Consider the following 21694-nt stretch of genomic DNA (forward strand, 5'->3'; position numbering starts at 1 on the left):
TCTTTATGGTTTCGTCTGGATTGGCTCGCTACAATCCTTTTAGACAGGGACTTTCAATCTGATCAGGTCCCCACAGGTAGCCTTTCCTCCACCCACTGAAATCTGGATAAGTCACCTCATATTTGTTTGTCCGGAAATTTTGTCAGCGCTGTTAGTTCACTCTCTTCCAGGCCTGCTTAGAGCAAAAATGAGAAAGAAAGAGAGCTGATTATTAGCTCATCAAAGTACCAAACAAAATCACCTGACAGGTTTTTTTTCTTTTTCTAAGTGCACTGTTACAAAACCAATGGGCCCCCTTAGACATGTCCATGTTTATTAAAACTCCCTCTATTAAAATGAAAACAACAACCTCAAAAAATCTTAAACAATCTGAAATTTCACCCATTCAATGCACTGAACACCTCGTCAAAGGCTGCACCGTTTTACACACCACAATGTCTCAGGCTCAGCCTCAGCCTAAGATATAAATCCGTTATAACAATGTGTCAACACCAAATTATAAATTTCTTGTCCAAATCTGCGCCTCTGAACCGTCTACTTTGCTTCCCTTCCTTAAGGCCTCAATCACGCACACAGGAAGCTCCTCTGTCGTCACTCACTCCAGCTAATTTACATACTGAGTCATATCTCCACAAGTAAACTTGACAAGAGAAATACATGTTTAAACCTTATCACATTATTGAATTATTTTCATTTTCTTTCTATACTAATCACTTACTTTGATCAATCAGTGCAAGAGCACTCCTAAGTCACCCTTTTAAACTACTTTAATCACTTCTCTTTTGTTTTTTTCATAACTCACTCCCTTGTCATACAGCTTCTTTTGAGTTATTCCACAACTCTATTTTATCCAAGTGTGTTTTAAGTGTATTTTCTTCAACATTCACACCATTTTAACACTCATGAAATTAACAAGCTGATTTAATTGCATATGTATGTGTTCTTAGCCAGGTTTTAATCACTATCTTATCCATTAATCTTCATGAGCTTATCTCTGTAAGGTTAGTGCATTTTCTGTTTGTATGTGTGATTTTATAAATGTTTCTTTGTGATCTTTGTGATCTTGTAAATGTTTCTTTTGCAGTGTTTCAGACTCCTTTTGACAGGGTGTGTTTTCTCTCTTTGGCTCATCACTGGTCATTGTTAATGACATTTCCCCTCCGCCTGTGCCCAGCGGCTTTACCCTTTAAGTCCCGTCTCCTCCAGTGACTTCAGGCTTACTTAGGGACACAGGGAGCAGTCGTGATTGTGCCTGCCTTAGGTTGGACCAGGGTTTCGAGGTGGGATCTTACCCGTCATGGGCTGTCCAGCCTTCCATGCTCGCCTGATACGGGGGCCAACTGGGCAATGGTGTTATCAGGTCTAGGGGACACACTGGTTCTGGAAATTAAAGGAGTGTAAACTGCTTTCGTTATTTCATGTGTGTATTAAACTTTCCAACAATAATTTCACATGTAACAATTCGTGTACGTGCGTTTTCAATTCATTAATGTAATTGTTATTTCATGTATTTATTTCTCTCGGTCTGTCTCTTTTCTAAAACCTGTAATTAATATAATTTTATTACTTTTTCTTAAAACATGCATTCGCTTCATCTTCTAAGAATTTAACTCGTCTGTCTGTTTCTCTGGGTGCTCCCCTGACATCATCAGTCACACACACACCTTCCTCTCACACACACAGCAGCACAGTATTTCCTATTTCTCTTTCCTGTTTCTACAGATTAATCAAACACTTGTTTTTTCATATTTACAGTCTACAAACCCTCTTTAGTTCTACTAAGTCTTGGTCTAAAAACAATACACCCTCTTCCCACACACACACTTTTAAATATACTAAGTTTTTGCATTTGTCAGTTTTTGTGACATCATTCACACAATACTTTCATAATCGTCTCACCCACACTGCCTTTTCTCTCAAACTTCCACTTTTTCACTCATTCTACTATAAACCTCCCTAGTGTTATTATTACTTACTTACTCTTTGGTACAAATCACACAGAGTCACTCAAATCAAATACTGACAGCATTCACACAGTTAAAATCACTCAAAATACGCTTTCCTAAGAGTATTTTACAGGCATGCTTTTCAAACTCAGAAAGAGCAAATGAAATAAGAACAATTGAAACCTCTAATCCTTCTCACAGCACACGCATAACTGGAAAAATAAAACACCACAGCCTTTATTTCTGAAAACAAGTTACTATTGAAAGTAATATTTTAGTCTTCGGTATATACAGTGCACTCAAATATATATATATATATATATATATATACACACACACACACATATATATATATATATATCAAAACTCAGTCAATTACTATACATCCACTACAGCAACTCAGAACTTTATTTATTTATTTATGTCCTCTAATAAACACAAATGGCGTCTTAAACACACGCATTCAACTTTCTATGCAGCATTATTTGTGAAACCAACCGTGGTTTAACCTGTTCACAGCTTGCTAATTTGCATTTTATTGCTTTCTAGGACATTCTACTCTCTAATTCCTCTGTTTTCATGTTATCTCCGTTTGACACACACAAACACACACTCCCCCTAAAAACCCACAAAAAACTATCCCTAAAAACACACACAAAAACCCATAAGAAACTTCATTCATTTAACTTCATTCATTTATTTATTATTATTTTAAACCCTTAAGATGTTGTGCTGTGTTTCCTCTGTGCCCACTGCAACCTATATTAACATAAAGCCAAAATGTAAACAAGTCTGTCAAATCTAACTACTTATATATTATCGGACTAAAAGAAAAATCACTTACAATCTTCTAAAGTCCTCCTCTGCCCAACAAACATCAAACGACTTACACCTATATGTATCACTCAAAGTCAACCACAATACCTGAGAAACACCAAATGTAACTGTGTATATTATCTCAAACTGAAACAAAATCCATCTCAAAATCCTAAAACATCTTACTTGTAGACACCAAAAGAGAGATCACTTACAGACATATTTATTAATGAAATTATTTCAAAGTCAATTTCAGTTTTCAGACCCCAAATAACGGTCCTAAGTATCAACAGTTTATGTATCCTATCTCAAAACCCAGCAAAAAGTCATACAGTCATGGCAAGAAATAAAACTTTACTTACAGTATTGTAATAAACAAAACCAGCGTCTTAAATGCAGGCATTCAGCAATGTGTAACAGTCTCTATGAACTTTCTAAAACTCTAGGCACCTCGCAGCTGCCTTATTTGCATTTTTACACACACACACAGTCTAAAAATAATACCAGCCTGACTCACAGACTCCTCTCACACACAAGTCTCTTTTATATTACACAGACGTCTTATAATTACAACTGCAGAGATTATCAGGCCTGACATTTCAAAACCTACACAATTTCGATAATTTTAAATTAACGGTCCAACCGATAAACTCCTGAGTTTTTGTCATCAATTAACCAGTCTCGCCCCGGACCGTGGTCACATATCTAATGCCCTAACACAATTTAAAAGCGCCCCACGCCCAAGTTCGAACTTTGCTGACCAAAAAAGTGCAAACCACCGCCCCGGACGGTAAACTGACCTAGTCAGTAGCTATTTTGGGCCGTCCCCAGTTGCCCACGATTGCCAATCGGACTATCCCTTCCCAAGGAAAATCCTGAACGTCTCCAGGAAATTTGGAGCGTCACCTCCGAACAATGCACTTCTCAGAATTCCCAGAATCCCGTACTACAAAAATTTAATTACTTTTGAAGACACCCCATAAAATTACACAAGCAATGTTATTGATGTCCAAGCCCGGCTTTATATTCAATTGAGACTTTACTGTCACAAACACTTCACCAATTACCTATCACACTAAATTCACTTAGCAGTCCAGCTGCTTTTATTTACTTAGCAGTCCAACTGCTTTTATTTACTTAGCAGTCCAACTGCTTTTATTTACTTAGCAGTCCAACTGCTTTTATTTACTTAGCAGTCCAGCTGCTTTTATTTACTTAGCAGTCCAGCTGCTTTTATTTACTTAGCAGTCCAACTGCTTTTATTTACTCAGTACTGTCACTTACAACCAGTGTTGTTCAAGTTACTTGAAAAAAGTAATCAGTAACTAATTACTGATTACTTCCCCAAAAAAGTAATCCCGTTACTTTACTGATTACTTATTTTCAAAAGTAATTAATTACTTAGTTACTTAGTTACTTTTTAAAAACACAATTTACAACCTGAATAGGTGATAAAGCGATAGATCTTTCAGCCCAATTCTACTTTTTCTCCATAATTCATCATACAAAATGTAATCAAATGGAAAAGTCTCTTCTTAAAACTTGTTTTATTAGTTTAAATCTTTTAACTTTATGCATCAAGCAAAAATTAAATTATATGCAACATTCTCTGACCGGAAGAAATTTGTTTAACATTTAAACCTATTTTCTGCACATTCCAGCACATAAATTAAATATTTTTTTGTGTTTACACTCACTCTTTCAAATAGATGCAAGTAAAACACAGCAGAAAATAAATAAAGTCAAAGACTAGTTGCTCTATTTTCACCTGTAAAGCAGGACCGGGGTAGGCGGAGGTTTAAACTGGTGCAGGTGTGCCGCAGCGGTCAGTTGAAGACTCCGCGAGTTTCTCTGTGAATTTCCCATTACAGTCGTAGCGCACTCGGCGCTTGCTTGGAAGTTTAGGGGGTTTTTTTCGCTGTAAAAAGAAGTTTTCTTCCCACGCACAATGGACACTAATGTTTTTGTCACTTTTTTTGGAATCAAACTCAAAGTAAGGTCAGTACTTCCACGCTTTAAACGCTGCATGCTCATACTCTCTCCCGTACTTGATATATTATCCATTGTTGATCTGCAGACAGCTGTTGTCAGGAACGTCGCACTTGCTTACGTCACTGTCATGAGACAACATTCTCGCAAAAAAACTCACGGTTTTAGTAACGCAGTAACGTAGCGTTCCTACGGGAAAGTAACGGTAATCTAATTACCGATTTTGCAATGGTAATCCCTTACATTACTCGTTACTTGAAAAAAGTAATCGGATTACAGTAACGCGTTACTGCCCATCTCTGCTTACAACATTGCATTATCATTACTTCAACTTCAACTTCTCATGAGATTTTCACCAAAATCAAAACAGACATTTACCAGTAATTTCAGTGAGTAAACTTTTAATTTTGTAATATCCAATCTGGCACACTTTGGAAATAATTCAACAGGTAGTGCCTTACCTTTGAATAAGCCGGCTTATGTCCACTCACTTCGACCACTGACTCGTGTCTGCCCGTTCGAGCGCCTCGGACCCTCTCGGTCTCAATCTCCAACTCTCTCCCCCCTCAACCACCGGCCAATGCACCAAATGTTATGGGTCCGAAATTGAGGACGAGAGTAAAACAATCATGGTCCAGAAGAGGTCGATCAAACAATTGATTTTAATGAATACACGCAGCGTGGGGAGATGTAAACTGCAAAACATCAGTTGTAAATCCCCGTCCAAAAATACACTTCAGATTGCTTTTATAACATTTTATAGCAACGCCCCCTCTTGCGTTTACAAGCACATAATTTGCATCTTAAGAACATTCTTTGCCTCTTCTACAGACAATAATCAATTTTAAGAGATAAATGCAGAGACAGGAGTTCCCCTTTCTGGCATCCTCTTCCAAATATGATCTCAGGCCTTTGAGGTCCCCATGGACTTGTCCTCCTTCCGTCACCTGTTGCTAGGCAAACTCAAATGCAACAAGAAGCTGAATACATTCAGGCCTTTGCTCAGCTACTATTTTACTGTAACAATATACTCAGCATATAAGATTTTAAGATTATAGATTTAACTCAACGATTTAAAGTGGTTATAACTGCACCTGTAATAAACATGTTAATATTTGATTATGATAACCCCTATAATATAAATTATAACATAATGCCAGCAACTTCAATAAATGCTTGGATGAAATGATAATTAATGCAATAATAAAGATGATGGTTATGTGAAATAATCCCTGTAATTCTACAGTCAGAGTTACAGAAACAGCCAACAGTGCACTTTCCAAGAACACAGGTTTGTAGGAGTTTATACATTAGCTGTGTGATCATACTGAGAACAGACACATAGGACACAACAGGCTTAAACAGGCCTCACTAGCAGCTGACAGCATCTTCCACTTCAGCACTGAAGTGGAAGTTCACTGATGTCCTTCACTGATCAATAATCAAATAAACACATCAAACTGATTGATCAGTGATCAGAGCAGACGGATCAGTGGAGCTGATCCTGATGGCCTCTGTTTATTTCTCGGCCTGATTTTTCCCTGCAGAGGAAACAGAAGAGTCAGACCTCACACACACACAAACAAACAAACATGAATTAACTAACTAACCTTTAACTGTGAGCCACACCCTCTTGTATCTCCAGGCCTCCTTGCTGTTGACCTCACATCCGTATCTCCCAGCATCTCCCACTGTGGGGTGTCTCAGGGTCAGACTGAGGTCTCCAGATTTCAGAGAGTCTTTCTTCATCTCAGTGCGACCTTTGTAATGTTCATCCTGTTTGTCAGGCCAATCAGAGCCGTTCTCATACACGTAGACCTTCCTGTATTCTGGTTCATAACATTTCCACACCACTTCACTGTCGTCAGGCAGGTTTTCTGTGGTTTGAAAGGGAAGAGAGACAGACTCTGCCCCCTCCTCCTTCGCCACCAGCTGACACTCTGAGAGGACAAGAAACATATAATATTTTACTTGTTATTGATGACACACCAGTCGTGGACTTTATGTTTTTATTTAATCCACCAGTTTTTATGTTTTTTCATAAAAGCTGAATCAACATAAAATGTTTACAGCCTGTTCATAGCCCAGCGTTATCCTTAAACCACTGGCTGTCGTGTGTAGACATGATGTGGGTCTCTTAGATTCTGGGAAAACTGCTCTGATGAGGAGAGACAGCATCTATCCAGCTTTGGAAGAAGCATTTAGGGAAATCTGTATGCAACACTGAGACCAGGGTGTTTCAGGCTCACACACCTCTCTGCAGACACCTGCTGCTGTTGTCAAGTTTCTCATCACTCATCTCATTTTAAAACATTGTGAATGAGCTCAGGGTTTTTTTTTTTTGCAACACTGTAGCCAGGCTGATAGAGTCAAAGCTCTGAAGTCTTATGTCTAATTCTCTTACACTCATCTTATCTCATGAACGTCTTCACAATATCTGAACCACTACAAAAAATAAATAAAATTTACAGTTTCCCACAAACTTATCTTTGAGCCTGGCTGATACATTAACTGCTGACATTTACCAGTTTCTCTCCCACAAATTACTTCAATCATTACAAACCACTGACTTATCAAACACAAACTGTGAATAAGGATCATCTGCTGCACTGACCTTCGACTTTCAGCTCCACTTTTTTCTCCATCAGGACTTTTCCCTCCCTGCCGTAGACGGTGCAGGTGTAGGTGTCTCTGTCTGTGTGTGTGGGGTATTTCAGTGTCAGACTGAGGTCTCCAGTCTTCAGCGGGTCTTCATTCATTTCTGTTCGGTTCCTGTAACGTCTGTGCTGTTTTTCAGGCTGCTCAGAGTCTTTCTGATACACGTGGACTATCCTGCCATCTCTGTCCTTCCACACGACTTTATTTACCTTAGACAGGTGAACTGTGGCTTTGCAGGGCAGCTTGGCAAACTCCACACCTGAACCCACCTCCACCTCACGAACTGAAAGAACAACCAAGCACAACATGAGCTGCACAGCATCAGCAGCAAACTTCCTTTGACAGGATGAAGTGAAATATTTACAGTAAAACACGTTGGACTGGTTCCAGTCTGAAACGTGTTTCTTTGCTCCATGAAGAGACTGTGCTGTGTTTGGTGTCCAATCAGCAGCAGAGCTGAACTGAATGTGTCTGTCAGAAACAACCAGAGTCAAAGCTTTCAGTGTCTCATGGTTTCACTCGAGTCAAAGCTGTGAAGAGTCTAAAAGCTCGAGGGAGAGGTGGACACAGTCTGAGTGTTTCTGTAACACTCATTTCATCACACATCTGACTGCACTTACAGTAAACCATAGACAGGGTAACACATGGACCTGCTGTCATGATGTTACTCTGTGTTTTCTGGAGCTTCTAGCCTGGAGATTTGCTTCTTTAATGGTTGTCACAGCTTTTTCTATCAATGGGGCCTTTTTTTCTTTAACCACTATTATAAGACTAATCCATTTTACCAAGAGAAGGAACATTAGAGGAGAGCTGAAATTAACAGGTGTGGTTATTGATTGCACCTAACTGTTATCAGTCAGTTGCATCATCAGTGGATAACAGGATGGACACTCCTGCAGGCACTTAGAGCTCAGCGCGTCTCCTCACTACCAGCTTTAGTTAGTGTCTGTTAGCCTATAATGATAATACCGGAAACTTTGGCCCTTCAAACAAAGAGTCAGTCCAGACTTCCTGTACAGGATAACTATGATCTAACAGTTCTTGGTAACCATCAGTGATGTAAAGATCACCAACAACTCATTCAGGACAGAGACGTCAGCTATGGTGTTGTCAAATCACCAAATCAAACTTTGCTGATTACCTTCAAGGTTCTGATATTTCATCAGATGGTCCAATAAAACACTCACCTTCTTTGTTCTTTAACTTTTTGTATCTACAAGACAGACATGCACCAAACGTAACAGCCAGAAGAACCACAGGAACCAGGACACCTGAGAGGACTTTGAACCAGACTGCAGAACGAGGAGGAAGTTCTGTAATCGACACAAAATAAACAACCTGAACATCAACCAACAGATTTGTTATAAATCCCCATTAGCATGCATCTGACCTGACAGCACTGACCTGTGACCTTCAGGTCTACATAGCTCTTGTTCCGATCTTGTCCATACTTGCGGTATGTGCAGGTGTAGTTTGCACTGTCAGAGACTGTGGGCTTCCTCAGTGTGAGGCTGAGGTCTCCAGTCAGCAGAGCGTCGGCTCTCAGTGATGTTCGACTGAAGTAACGAATGTTCTGATCTTTAAAATCGTCACCACTCGGCAGACGCACGTGGACTGTTGGGTCCTTGAGCTCCTCACGGTCCCACACTGCTGCTGTGGAGTCAATGGTAACATCAGCTTGTACCTGACAGGGCAGCAGGACAGACTCCACCCCCTCATACACCTCCACCTCCACCTCCACCCCTGAGGCATGCTGGGAACCTGAGGATAAAAATATAAAGCAGGTGAGTGCTGTGATTTTGTAACAGCTGAGAGACTCGGGACATCAGGTAAAGTTCCAAAGTGTTTCCTGATGGTTCACAGATGAACTAAACAGGTAAAGAGGAGCCGACTGAGTCAACAACCAGGAAAGTGAGTGACTCAGTAGAAGCAGACGTCTTCTGCACATGTGTAAACATGTCAGCCTGTCTGACTCTGAGCCGTCCCTCTGATGGACACATCTCTGATGCTGTCCATGCTGGAACATTTTGTGGTGGATTTGTGTGTGACATGTGTACCTATATAATAGGGCTGCAACGATACACAAAATTCACGGTTCGGTTCGATACTTTGGTGTCACGATTTGATATTTTTTCGATACAAAAAATGTTCATGCCTTTTTAATTTGTCATTGTGGCGGGACGTGGCCTGCGGTGCCGTGCAGAGGAGGCGGACGCACCTGCACGGCATCCGCAATCACGCCCCGCCGAATTAAATACTATACTGGGTCCTGTGGTGTCGGTGTTGGTGATGTTGAGCTGGCAGCAGGAGAGAGCTGCAGCTCTGTGTGTGTTTGCCTATAAATAAAGAATGCTGCAAAGCATGAACATGCACGCGGGTCCGCTGTGGGTTTGTTACAGTGGTGCCGAAACCCAGGATGGGGACACGGCAGACCCGCAACTGGGCCAGCCGGGGAAGGAGCTGACTAAAATGGTGGCCGAGATGGTGGCCGCACAGCAGGAGCAGACGGCAGTGTTGAGGCGCTGGCAGGAAGAGCTGGAGGACCGGGTTGAGCGTCGCGCGCAAAGGATCGCGAGTCTGGCGGCTCAGATCCAGTCCTGGCCGACACCGCCGCCGCCCCCACCGGCAGCCTGGCAGACACAATTGAAAGGTACAAATGTGTTATGCATGAAACGAATTCAAACGTGCTGCAGATGTGTGTCACAAGTTGATCTGGCTGTAGGCTGTGGCACTTGGCCAGAGGCGGCGCTGGTTGATTCGAGTCCATGTTAGTGCACACAAAGTAAACTGCACGCTTTAGTTGTGAAGCAAAAATGCTGAAACCGGAGAAATAAAACGTGCGAGGGGGACGATAACGACGACTAGAGTCTCCCGATCGTTTACTCTTGCTGTCCTGTGAACAACATCGGCGTGGTGTTAATTGTTTGCTGTTTTCGTGATTGCGTCATGCATGAGGATATCACCAGGTAAACTTGCGACATTTTTAAACATTTTGTTGTTCAACAGCATCAAGACTGAGGGAGTGTGTTTGAGATAACCTCAGAAGTGTTACAGATGACCCATTTGGTGGGTTTTTTTTACTGGTTTGTCGGTAGAAGCTCCTGAAACGCAAGACTACCACACATCTGTTCGACCAACGCCAGTTAATCTAAACCCCAGTTAATCTGGAACAACGGCGTCAACACGTTAAGAAGCTAACTGCGCTAACACACTAGTTCCCACCAATTGAGCATTGCGTGGCACATCCGGCATACTGTTTTACTTTTGTCCATGAAGCGCTTCAGGGTCATGCTTCACATGAAAACCAAGATAGTTCCAAACGCCAGATCTGAATGAGGGTGGGGGAGGCTCAATTTCAGGTAGCGTTGAGGCAGTTGCCATGGTGCAACGAGCTTAGCTTCTGTCTTGCTAGCTTGCGTTGAGCTCAGTGGATCTGCACTCGACAGTGCAGCCTAGGCGGAGTAGTCGAACGCAGATCCACTGAGCTCTCAACACAGACAGCATCGTTAGAAGAAAAGTTGATAAAATAAATTAAAAATTTTGTATTGTTCGATACATATGCGTACCGAACCGAAAGCACTGTATCGAACGGTTCAATATCGATACGAGTATTGTTGAACCCCTACTATATAACTATATACACTATATATCTAACTGCACTGAACATAGATATTTTAACTTTCACGCAGAGTCTTAAGCACGTGGTTTATTAAGGTGGTACAGTAACAGTTAATGTAAGGGGAGAGTTCACCTGAATGACTCAACCTCCCCAATACACACTCGTCTTTCATGCAGCACAACCAAAACAGTTACATTGTATGCGTGTCTGTGATTATGTCATACTAGATAATCACACACACACACACACACACACACACACACACAGCGAATTTCCTTTAGAGCAAAGTGCAGTGTGGAGATGATGAAGCAGAATTTAGCTTTGTGTTGGGTTCTGATGAAAAACAATCAGTAAGGTTTCATTTGTATATTTACAATAATTAATGCAAAATTAATCAGAATGATCTGAACGAAGCTGACAAATATGTAAAAGATGCCACTGTGACATGAAACAGGGTGTGTCAGTGCTTTATTCATGATGAGCTAAAACCTCACTGAGCTTCATAGTTTTCAGTTATTTGAGCCATGTGGTGGGATCCGCCCTGCATCGACCCGAGCAGGGAGGGCTTCATTCAGCAGGACACAGAGAGCAGACATCAGTGCACTGCATATATAATAACCTGTGGGTGTGTGTGTGTGTGTGTGTGTGTGTACATGCATACAGAGTATCAGAGCAGCTTTCTTACCGAGTAAGACGAGCATCAGCATCAGTGGCATCTTCATCCTGCAAAGTCCTGTTAAATCTGATCCTCAGTCAGACACATGCAGCAGCACTGCAGACACTCCCAGAGACTGCTGCACAAACACCAGTTTACTTTCACTTTCATTTTCAAGCAAGGGTTAAAAATAATTGATTTTTAGTTTGAGATTTATTATTATTGTTGTTTTTTCTGTCCTGTTCAGCAGCTTTAGAAGGAGAATTATGATCTGAATGCTTTGTCAGTTTATTTATCCTGTATGTGAATAAATAATATGTTAATGTTAATAATATGATTGAGCTGACAAGTTGGGAGAGGCAGATTATCAAGAAGAAAGAGACAGATAGAGTGATAAAGAGAAAGAGACAGAGAAAAGAGGGAAAATGTGCAGTAATAAGCTGTTCAGAGGCTCTGAAAGCTAAAATTATCTGAGAGTCCTGATCAAAAGTTTAAGACTGCTTGAAAAATGTCAAAAAATCATGTTTTGCATGGTTGGATCTTAACAAGGTTCCAAGTAGAGCTTCAACATGCAACAAGAAGAAATGGGAGAAAACATTTTTTTTGAGCATGCAATTTATTTAAAACAATGCTTAAACTGAAACAGGCAGTTTTACACCTGTGAAACTGAACAGGAACATGCAACAATGTAACTATGAAATAATCCAAACATGAACCTGAACAGTGAAAAGCTCTATGATGTGATGTGACTAGGCATGAAGACAAAACAGACAACCTGACAAGGAATGAACAAAAACACAGAGACTAAATGCACACAAGGAGGTGATCAGGGGAAGTAGAAACACATGAGGAAACAGCTGACTGGAATACACCTAATGACCAATGTTCCCTCTAATTTTTCATGTGTCTGAACACACAAACTCCCTGAGCGTCCCTTGGACCACTGTGAGCAACAGCAGACGTGTGCACTGTGGTCACGCCAGCATCGAATCCATCCAAGTTACATGGTTTATTAAAATAATCAAATTACAGCATTTACATTTATGTTAGATTACTTTTAATTAACTGCTTTAGCCCACTTACAATGAAAATGTAAAAAAAATCTTGTTCATGACCTGTGTAGCATGTTAACACTATTGGAAGTAAAAATAACTTGAACTCCAATTTTTAAAACACAACTTTCTTTTTTTTAAATAAAGCTCTGACTTGTATTATGAGTCTGTGGTCTGAGAGAGAGTCCTGTAACTCTCTGTCTGCAAAATATAGTATATAAAGACCAATGTTGGGCAATTAATTATATAGTTACTTCTTCAAAAAAGTAACTCAGTTTTGCAAACAACAAAGTTTTTTGCAGCTGTTTACCTAAAATGCACCCAAAGTGTTTTTTAAACAAACATTTCAAACTATTTACAGAACAATCAGCTGTTCTGCATCAAATCTGATGCCACACAAATTATTTGTGCCACTCCAAAAACTAATTTCTGTCCACTATGAGATAAAGGAGAACAACAGCCTGATACCTGCAGGCCTGACAACAGCAGATGTATCACTGCTGTAACACCTGTAACATTCAGCAGTCGCCTCATTGTTCTGACACACAACAAAACTATTGACTACACTACACACTAACTACACACTAACTACACACTAACTACACAAGATTTGCGCTAAACGTTGCAGATCTCTCACGTCTCAAAACACCGCCGTCACTCCTAAAACTTCCCCCTTCCTAAACAACTAAATGCCATGTTTTGATTGGTCGACATGGTACATTTTTCCACCAATAGGAAAGGGTGGGGTTTTTTTGGTTTTGTCTTTGCTCACAGGCTTTCGAGCCTTTTTTCTTATAAATCGCCGTTTTTACCGTTTCTTCCCGCAATAAATATAAACAACGACAGTATTCAGGAAGAAAACCAAACATTGCAAATATTTTTATCATAACTCTGGTTTTACGTGGCCTATCAACACAATTTAAAAACTGGTCCACACTTTTCCGTCAATTGTTCCGTCTGTCCTGCTCACATCTCCAATGGTTGGACACGTTGTCATTAACGTGGCTTCACTGCACATCAGCCACGCTGCTTTGCTCGCTAAAACACCGGTGTCGGCACATAAGGACGCTGTCATAGCCTGTCAACGACGTTGATTAGCTGCGTATATACGAATGTGAATCGCATCATTGGCTGGACTATGGGATAAGGTGGCATCGTTCTAATCCCATACAGGAGCAGCCAGTCACTGACTAACACTGCAAAACAGAATTGTTAACATATTTACTTTAATTTCAATTCAGGTTAGAATTTTTTTTGTGTGCGCAACGCAGATTTTTTCTGCACAGAGACCGTGCCAGCAGTGCACAATTGCGCACGCGCGCAGCTTAGAGGGAACATTGCTAATGACACCACAGGGGAACTAAAATGAAACCCACTGAACATGGAGACACCCAACTCTTCAAAATAAAACAGGAAACACATATGTAGACATGACACACAAGCTTAACAACATGAAACATTCAGACAAGAAACACGTGAAACAGAAGACGAGAAACGACTTATGGACTCTAGTAATAGTAAATAGACTCTTCAGCTCGGACGCATCTCTCACCCTCTCCCTTCCTTATCTTTCCTGCTTAACTTCATGTCCTTGTCTGGTCTTGTCTAACTCTAACCCTCAAAGAGTCTGTCAGTCTTGTTCTGTAAAACCTAAAGAATAATGGATTTGATCAACTGGTCCGGTAACGAAATTAACACCCTCTTCTAGATGAGAAGCCGAGATATTTGCTGCCAGATACTTGATGGTTGGTCACATCGTTTATCTGGCGAGACTCTCAATGGAGGACACTGAACGACATCTACCTATTCAGAACCACGATAGCAGAGTTCTGGCTGATCGGAGCTGACTTGGCCCTGGCTTATCAAAGAACAAGAAGCTTTTGCTTGCCTGCCCATCCTCTACATGATAGAGGATGGGCAGGGCTGTGAGTACTCAAACTGTTTATTGAATGCATATGGACAAGATTTTGGAGAAGCTCATGGCTCTGCAATGAAATTGAGAGAACTTGTGACCAGTGACGGACATTTGACCAACTGTAAAAATTGGATGCAGTTGTTCGCACTAAAACCAAACAACAACCATCTTCACTCACACGACTATCCCACTGATGCCAGCTGCCAAGGTCGAAGCTGACTGGAACAGCAAAATTCTCCACTGATAACAGGACTGTTTGGAAGTCTTTATCCCTCCTTCAAGGCCACTGGAGAATGTTGACCTTCACTTAACCGAGCCTGGTGACACTTCCTCTCAGCTGAACATGGGACACACACAGACACGCACAGATGTACACTGACATAGACACGCACTCACACCCCCCTCCCCAAATCCAACGCCTCCCATGCTTGCCTCCTATCCGATGTACAACAAGGTTCAGCATCACTTTAGGATGCACAGAGTTTGCAGTCCTTGATGCTGCTGTGTATGTTGGCATATTTCCCTTTTGCTTGTCTTGCTTTTCGTGCTGAGGAGTTTTTGTTCTCTGTTCTCATTCGAATCCCCTATTAGGGATCAGGATGAGCAGAGTTTCTTTTTCCACTTCCTTCTGTGTTAATCATTTCATTGTTTTCTTTATGCTACCTGTTCTGATCTGTTTCACCATTGTGATGTTTGTGTATTGAATGTACGGTTGGAAAAGATCCAATTTCACTGCAGGCAAATGCAAGTGACAGATAAATGCTTCAATCAATCAATCAAATCAGAAATTATACTGAACTTTATATTATTATATTAATTCTAATAATTATATTAAACAAAACTAGAATGAAACTGAACTTAAGCCTAACTGTCATGGCGTGAGCCTTATGAGCAGATTGGACCCAAAACAGATTCAACTCAGACAGAAGATGTAGATGGTGAGGGCAGAAAAGCATACTAGGAACTAGAATGTCTATGGTGGGCACTGGGCTGAGAAGAAAGCTGAATGACTACTGTTATGAAGTCTACTTAGTGAAGCTAATGACTGTGGCAGGTGCTGGGATACAATAAACACTATGAAATGAGGGCTGTGGGAGTTCAAGGCATGAAGGGATCCAGTACCCTGCAGAAGCCTGCTTCAGGTGCTGACGAGGAGGGCGCCTGACACAGATTTTCTGACTGTTGAATTTCATCTACAGTGGCTTGCAAAAGTATTTGGCCCCCTTGAACTTTTCCACATTTTGTCACATTACAGCCACAAACATGAATTAATTTTATTGGAATTCCACGTGAAAGACCAACACAAAGTGGTGTACATGTGAGAAGTGGAACGAAAATCATACATGATTCCAAACATGTTTTACAAATAAATAACTGAAAAGTGGGGTGTGCGTAATTATTCAGCCCCCTGAGTCAATACTTTGTAGAACCACCTTTTGCTGCAATTACAGCTGCCAGTCTTTTAGGGTATGTCTCTACCAGCTTTGCACATCTGGAGACTGAAATACAGACTCGAGTAGTAGCTTATGCTAGTCGTGGCCTCTCCAAAAGTGAAAAGAATTACCCTGTAGATAAATTAGAATTTCTTACCCTCAAGTGGGCAGTAAGCTAGAAGTTCCATGATTATTTGTATGGGGCTAATTTCAAGGTGCTGAGTGATAATGTAACCAATACGTCTACTCACCAAAGAATGAGTGAAGATAACAAGCAGAGGACAATTTATTTAGGGTCTGATGGCAGTTTACCATCGGTGTCCAACACTTTAAAGGATTGATGGACATACGTCCTTAACACTTCTCAACATACCCTCTTAGACATCAGCTTGACACTGATACACCAAAGGAAACTTAACCAACTCTAAGTGCAGATGTTTACAACTTAAAATTTCCCTGGAATGCAATGTAAACAAAGACAAGAAGAGAAAAAATATATTTTCTCAATGACCACTTATGGTCACTTATGAACATATTATGTAGAGTCTTTTTTCTTTTCTCAGTCCTGTGGTTGTAACACTACAACCTCCTCAGTCTGTAATCAGAGAGTGTCTATTTGACAATAACCAAAATATCTTGTATAGTCTTTGTGAATGCGTATGGCACTGAGTGCGGACATGTGTGTAAGTACGTCGGTCCAATACTCGAGGTCGGGAGGAATGGATGGCAGCCGCCGATCCTTTAATGGCACCAGCGAGACAGCACAGCAGCGAGGCTTCTGGCAGGAGAACGAACAATAGTCTTTTTAAGGCTACTGCAGAAGGAGATATTCCCCACTAGCTCACCCAAGCTTGCTCTCTGGCACAGCTACAAGCCATGTGAGCTTGTAGCCCCTCCCGCCAGGATGTACTACCCCAGTCGACCATCGTAAAGCAGCCGCAAATCAATAGCAATACAAAAACCCTCAAAATCATTGAAGAACATTTTATAACCGAACACCCAATATAGATATATACATATATACTGAATATCACACAATATCAGATAACCAAATTAACACTGGGTTACATTAACATTTTACCACAACTTCACCAGATGTAGCTAAAAAAACTAAACTCATGTCCAGTCCAGTGGGACAGCAAGGAAAGGAAAAATGGTTGCTTACGTGCGGTTTAGAGGGTCTACCTGAAATTGAAGCAGCCATTGAAGGAGGTGAAGAGAGAAATATGGCAGCTTGGTCAGCACTAGTGGCCTCTATAATGTATGCAAATACATGCAGGTCAGAATCTCCGCCCCTCAAGTGCGCCCCCAGACAGTGCCAGCAGATTGAAACTGAAAAAAATTGTAAGTGAAACAAAAAATGTAGTTTCAATTAATTGTTTTTCACTATCAATTTTTTTCACTTTCAATACAAGAGTACACTTATTTCAGTTACAATATTGTTTTTCGGTTTCAATATTTTTTTTCAGTTTCATTTTAAGGTGGCATCATTCTAACCCAGGGGTGGGCAATCTCAGTCCACGAGGGCCGGTGTCCCTGCAGGTTTTAGATGTGTCTTCGAACCAACACAGCTGATTTAAATGGCTAAATTAGCTCCTCAACATGTCCTGAAGTTCTCCAGAGGCCTGGTAATGAACTAATCATGTGATTCAGGTGTGTTGACCCAAGGTGAGATCTAAAACCTGCAGGGACACCGGCCCTCGAGGCCTGAGATTGCCCACCCCTGTTCTAACCCCATACATATTTCGACTGAGAGACACCATACCATTGTCTTCGGCCACGATGTGCTGAGATCAGTGAGCACATACTGTATGTCTCAGTTAGTTTTAGTTTGTTTTGCACTTTATTGTTGAGTAACTGAATTTATCTAAATTGTTTTGATTTATAGTTGTCGCATTTGCAATAACTTTACTTAGTTGGATTGTAAGTTTTAATGTTTTCATATATTATTGGGAAAGTGTTTGTTTTACAATTAAAAAAAGCGTTTTAACAATACATTGCATTAATGCATAGTTTGTATAACAGAGATGTTTTATTTTTGTCATTTATGTCAAATATGATGTCATCAAAAGTCTAAGTTGTGAATTATAGTTAGTGAGACACAGGGAGATCCACACAGCATGAGGGATGACACGACACTGACTCAGAGAAACACAGGGTTTAAATACACCGGGAAGTAACGAGGGGAATGAGACACAGAAGGAGAGCACAGCTGGGGGAAATCAGAACTGACGAGACAAGGAAGCATAAACTGAACACACTGAGATAAGACAGAGACCTTCAAAGTAAAACAGGAAACACATAACACAGACTGAACAAAAGACACAGACTCACATGCAGGCACTACAACAGAGGGAACAGAGACGTGGGACCAGGGCAGACACAGACACTGACTGGACGTGGGGATACAGCAGACAGGGGAGACAGCAACTAAGGATCACAGACAGAAAACCAGAACACTAAAACTCTAACAAAACCCCACCCAGAGAACCTAAACTAAGAATAATCCTAAAACCCATAAAGCAAAGCTAGAATATAATGAAATAACAAAATCAAAGAACCAAAAACACAAAACACTGGGTCAACGACCCAGGGACCCTAACAGTGGTGTGGTAGGACTGTATCACTCACACTTTCACACACAGCTGGTTATACATAACACCACTGACTGACATTCTCTCACAACTATTTTCTTTCACACCCTGGGAATTTTTGGACTTTACCCCTTGGACATGTTTTAGTTGGGATACTTTATTTGAACATTGAATTTGAGTAATCTATTTTCTATAACAGTTAAGGAGCCAGGTTACTAGGGTGTCCCAACATTGAGATCAAAAGTTACTATTTTAGTAGTTTATGTGTTTACTTTGCTTTCATTTGTTGTAGGTTTTCTTTTCTACAATTGTAAAGCGCCTTTAACCTGTGGTTGTCAAACTCATGGTTTATTTCACTAAAGCCGGCTGGTTCTTTTGAGTTACATTCCTGTCTCTGTGTCTCATTAAAACACATCCCTGTGCTTCTATAGTCGAACCTATTGGCCCATTAATATTGTCTTTAATTAATAATAATTAATATTGTCTTTTCCCATTACTGTGTTACACAACCATGTCCAGGTACAGTACACAATGAAATGAGACAATGTTCCTCCAAGACCATGTTGCTACATATGACATATAACAGACAATCAACACAGGACGACATAAAGTGCAAAATTGCAAAAATCAAAACAAAGACAGAATAAAATGATACAGACACAACAGTGCAATAGAAAAATGCAACAATGGCAGTGGGTTGTGCAAAAAATAGCTTGATGTATGAAGGTGTGTGTGAGATCACAGCAGCAGGTTCATGGCCTCACAGGCAGGTCATGGACAGGATGGAAGCAGTTTGTGCATGAAAAGCAGAAGTCCCAGTTTGTCATTTCAGGTTTGACTGAGCTGTTTCCAGAAGAGCTAAAATAGACGTGAGCATCCAGCTGCTGAGATCAGTTCCACTCTGTTGGGTTTCTTTGTGACTGTTTCCTGCTGGTATCATTACAGGTCATTTTAGAGTGTTCGGAGTGAAGCTGCTGCAGCGCCCTGATGATCTTCCTCCTTTTATCGTTGCTGTTAAAGCAGAAACAACTGGATGAGAATATAAAGGAGTCCCAGTCGTGTTTCTGCACAAAGACGGTTGGACTTGGACCATCTTTGTTTATTTATTTTATATTTTATTATGTTCAGTCTCATGTCTCTGAGGTGTATCTTCTTTGCTGATGACACAACTTTATTGTAGTCAGAAACATTTACAGCAGCTTCTGGATCCCATGGAAAGTGAACTGGTGACTGTTAGTAAACTGCTTTGATTGTAACACATGCTATTCACCTCTCTCTTCACTTTCATTAAATATTCACAGAAAAATGTAATAAATGAAGTTTCACAGCAATATTTGTGAAGCGGTGCCAGGAGACCCGAGGCAAACATCAGCTGAATCATTTTACTTTGAAAAACTTGAATGATAAATTTCTTTTGCAATCTTCTGATGTTATGTGTAATAGGTTTCTTACTTTCTTTGTGGATAAGGTTGCCAGTTTGAGACCCTCCACTTTATCTTCTGTTGGCCCGCCTGTGCATGTTCCCTGTTTAAATTTGCTTATTGCTTTCTAACCAATTGTTCTACCTGAATTAGAGAAGCTTGTGTTAACTGCTAAACCATGTGGTTCTCCGAATGATGTCGTTCATCCCCGTTTTCTGAAAGAGGTGTTTCCTACTGTTGGACCACATATTCTGAACATAATCAATACCAGCCTCTTGTCAGGTCAAGTACCAAGTGAGTTTAAGCATGCAGTTATTCATCCCTTACTTAAGAAGCCAGGCTCAGATATTTCAGTAATGTCAAATTTTAGACCCATTTCTAAACTTCCTTTTCTGAGTAAGATCTTGGAAAAGGTTGTTCACACTCAGCTGATGGATTATCTAAACAATTCTCAAATGTTTGAAGTTTTTCAGTCCGGCTTTAGGCCGTTTCATAGCACAGAGACAGCTCTCATAAAGGTTATGAACGATATCCTGGTAGCGACAGACTGTGGTAAACACATAGTGCTTACACTACTAGATATGACTGCTGCATTTGACACAGTGGATCACGACCTGCTGATCTCTCGATTACAGCATTGTGTGGGCATTTCTGGCTTGGCTCTCCTGTGGATAAAATCATATCTGTCAAACAGGAGCTTCTGTGTTAAGTTGGGCTCGTCATCGTCCTCTGTGGCCCCTCTGTCATGGGGTGTACCACAGGGATCTATTCTTGGGCCATTACTGTTTTCATTGTATCTCCTGTCACTGGGTGCGATCTTTCGTAAACATAAAGTTTCATTTCATTTATATGCTGATGATTGCCAGCTTTATTTTCCTTTCAGTCATTCTGATAGCTCCCCAATTAGACTCTTGCTTGATTGCCTTAGTGATGTTAAGTCATGGATGGCTCAAAACTTTTTAAATTTTGATGAAAGTAAAAAGGAAGCAATTCTGTTTGGCCCAAATCGTTCCTCTGATATCCCTGATGTTGACCTTGCTGCTCTGACTCCTCACCTGAAGAGCTCGATTACCAATCTTGGGTTAAAAATCCACTCTGCACTTACCTTTGATGGCCACGTGAATGGGGTGGTGAAATCATCATTCTATCAACTCAGGCGTCTGTCGAAGGTTAAACCTTTTCTTTCAAGGCGTGACTTGGAGACTGTTATCCACGCTTTTATAACCTCACGCCTGGATTATTGTAACTCCCTTCTAATAGGGGTTGGACCGGGCACTCTGACACGCCTGCAACTAGTACAGTAGCTGCGGCACAGTTTTTATCTGGTAAAAGGAAATTTGAGCACATTACTCCGGTCCTGGCCTCCCTGCACTGGCTTCCAATTGAATTTAGGATTCATTTTAAAGTTCTTTTATTGGTTTTTAAATCTTTAAATGGTCTGGCACCTGCATATATGTCTGATTTGCTGAAGCCCTATGTCCCCACTCATTCGCTCCGGTCAGCTGAGCAGCTGTTGCTCTCAGTCCCCAAATCACGGCTGAAACTGAGAGGAGACCGAGCGTTCTCTATCCTGGCTCCTGAGCTTTGGAATAATCT

The 21694-nt window shown here is 40.9% G+C and overlaps 1 protein-coding gene across 1 annotated transcript; it reads right to left on the reverse strand.

Annotated features, from left to right (window-relative positions):
• Positions 1–6073: 6073 nt before the first annotated feature.
• LOC120434915 lies at positions 6074–9425 on the reverse strand. The gene is made up of 6 exons (XM_039603583.1): positions 9383–9425; positions 8814–9062; positions 8597–8722; positions 7366–7692; positions 6362–6691; positions 6074–6078 (listed from the first exon to the last, which is right to left on the reverse strand). The coding sequence occupies exons 1-6, from the start codon at positions 9423–9425 to the stop codon at positions 6074–6076; spliced, it is 1080 nt and encodes a 359-aa protein (XP_039459517.1).
• Between the last annotated feature and the right edge of the window lie 12269 nt (positions 9426–21694).

Source organism: Oreochromis aureus, linkage group 3 (assembly GCF_013358895.1).
Source record: "Oreochromis aureus strain Israel breed Guangdong linkage group 3, ZZ_aureus, whole genome shotgun sequence".
Classification (NCBI taxonomy): domain Eukaryota; kingdom Metazoa; phylum Chordata; class Actinopteri; order Cichliformes; family Cichlidae; genus Oreochromis; species Oreochromis aureus.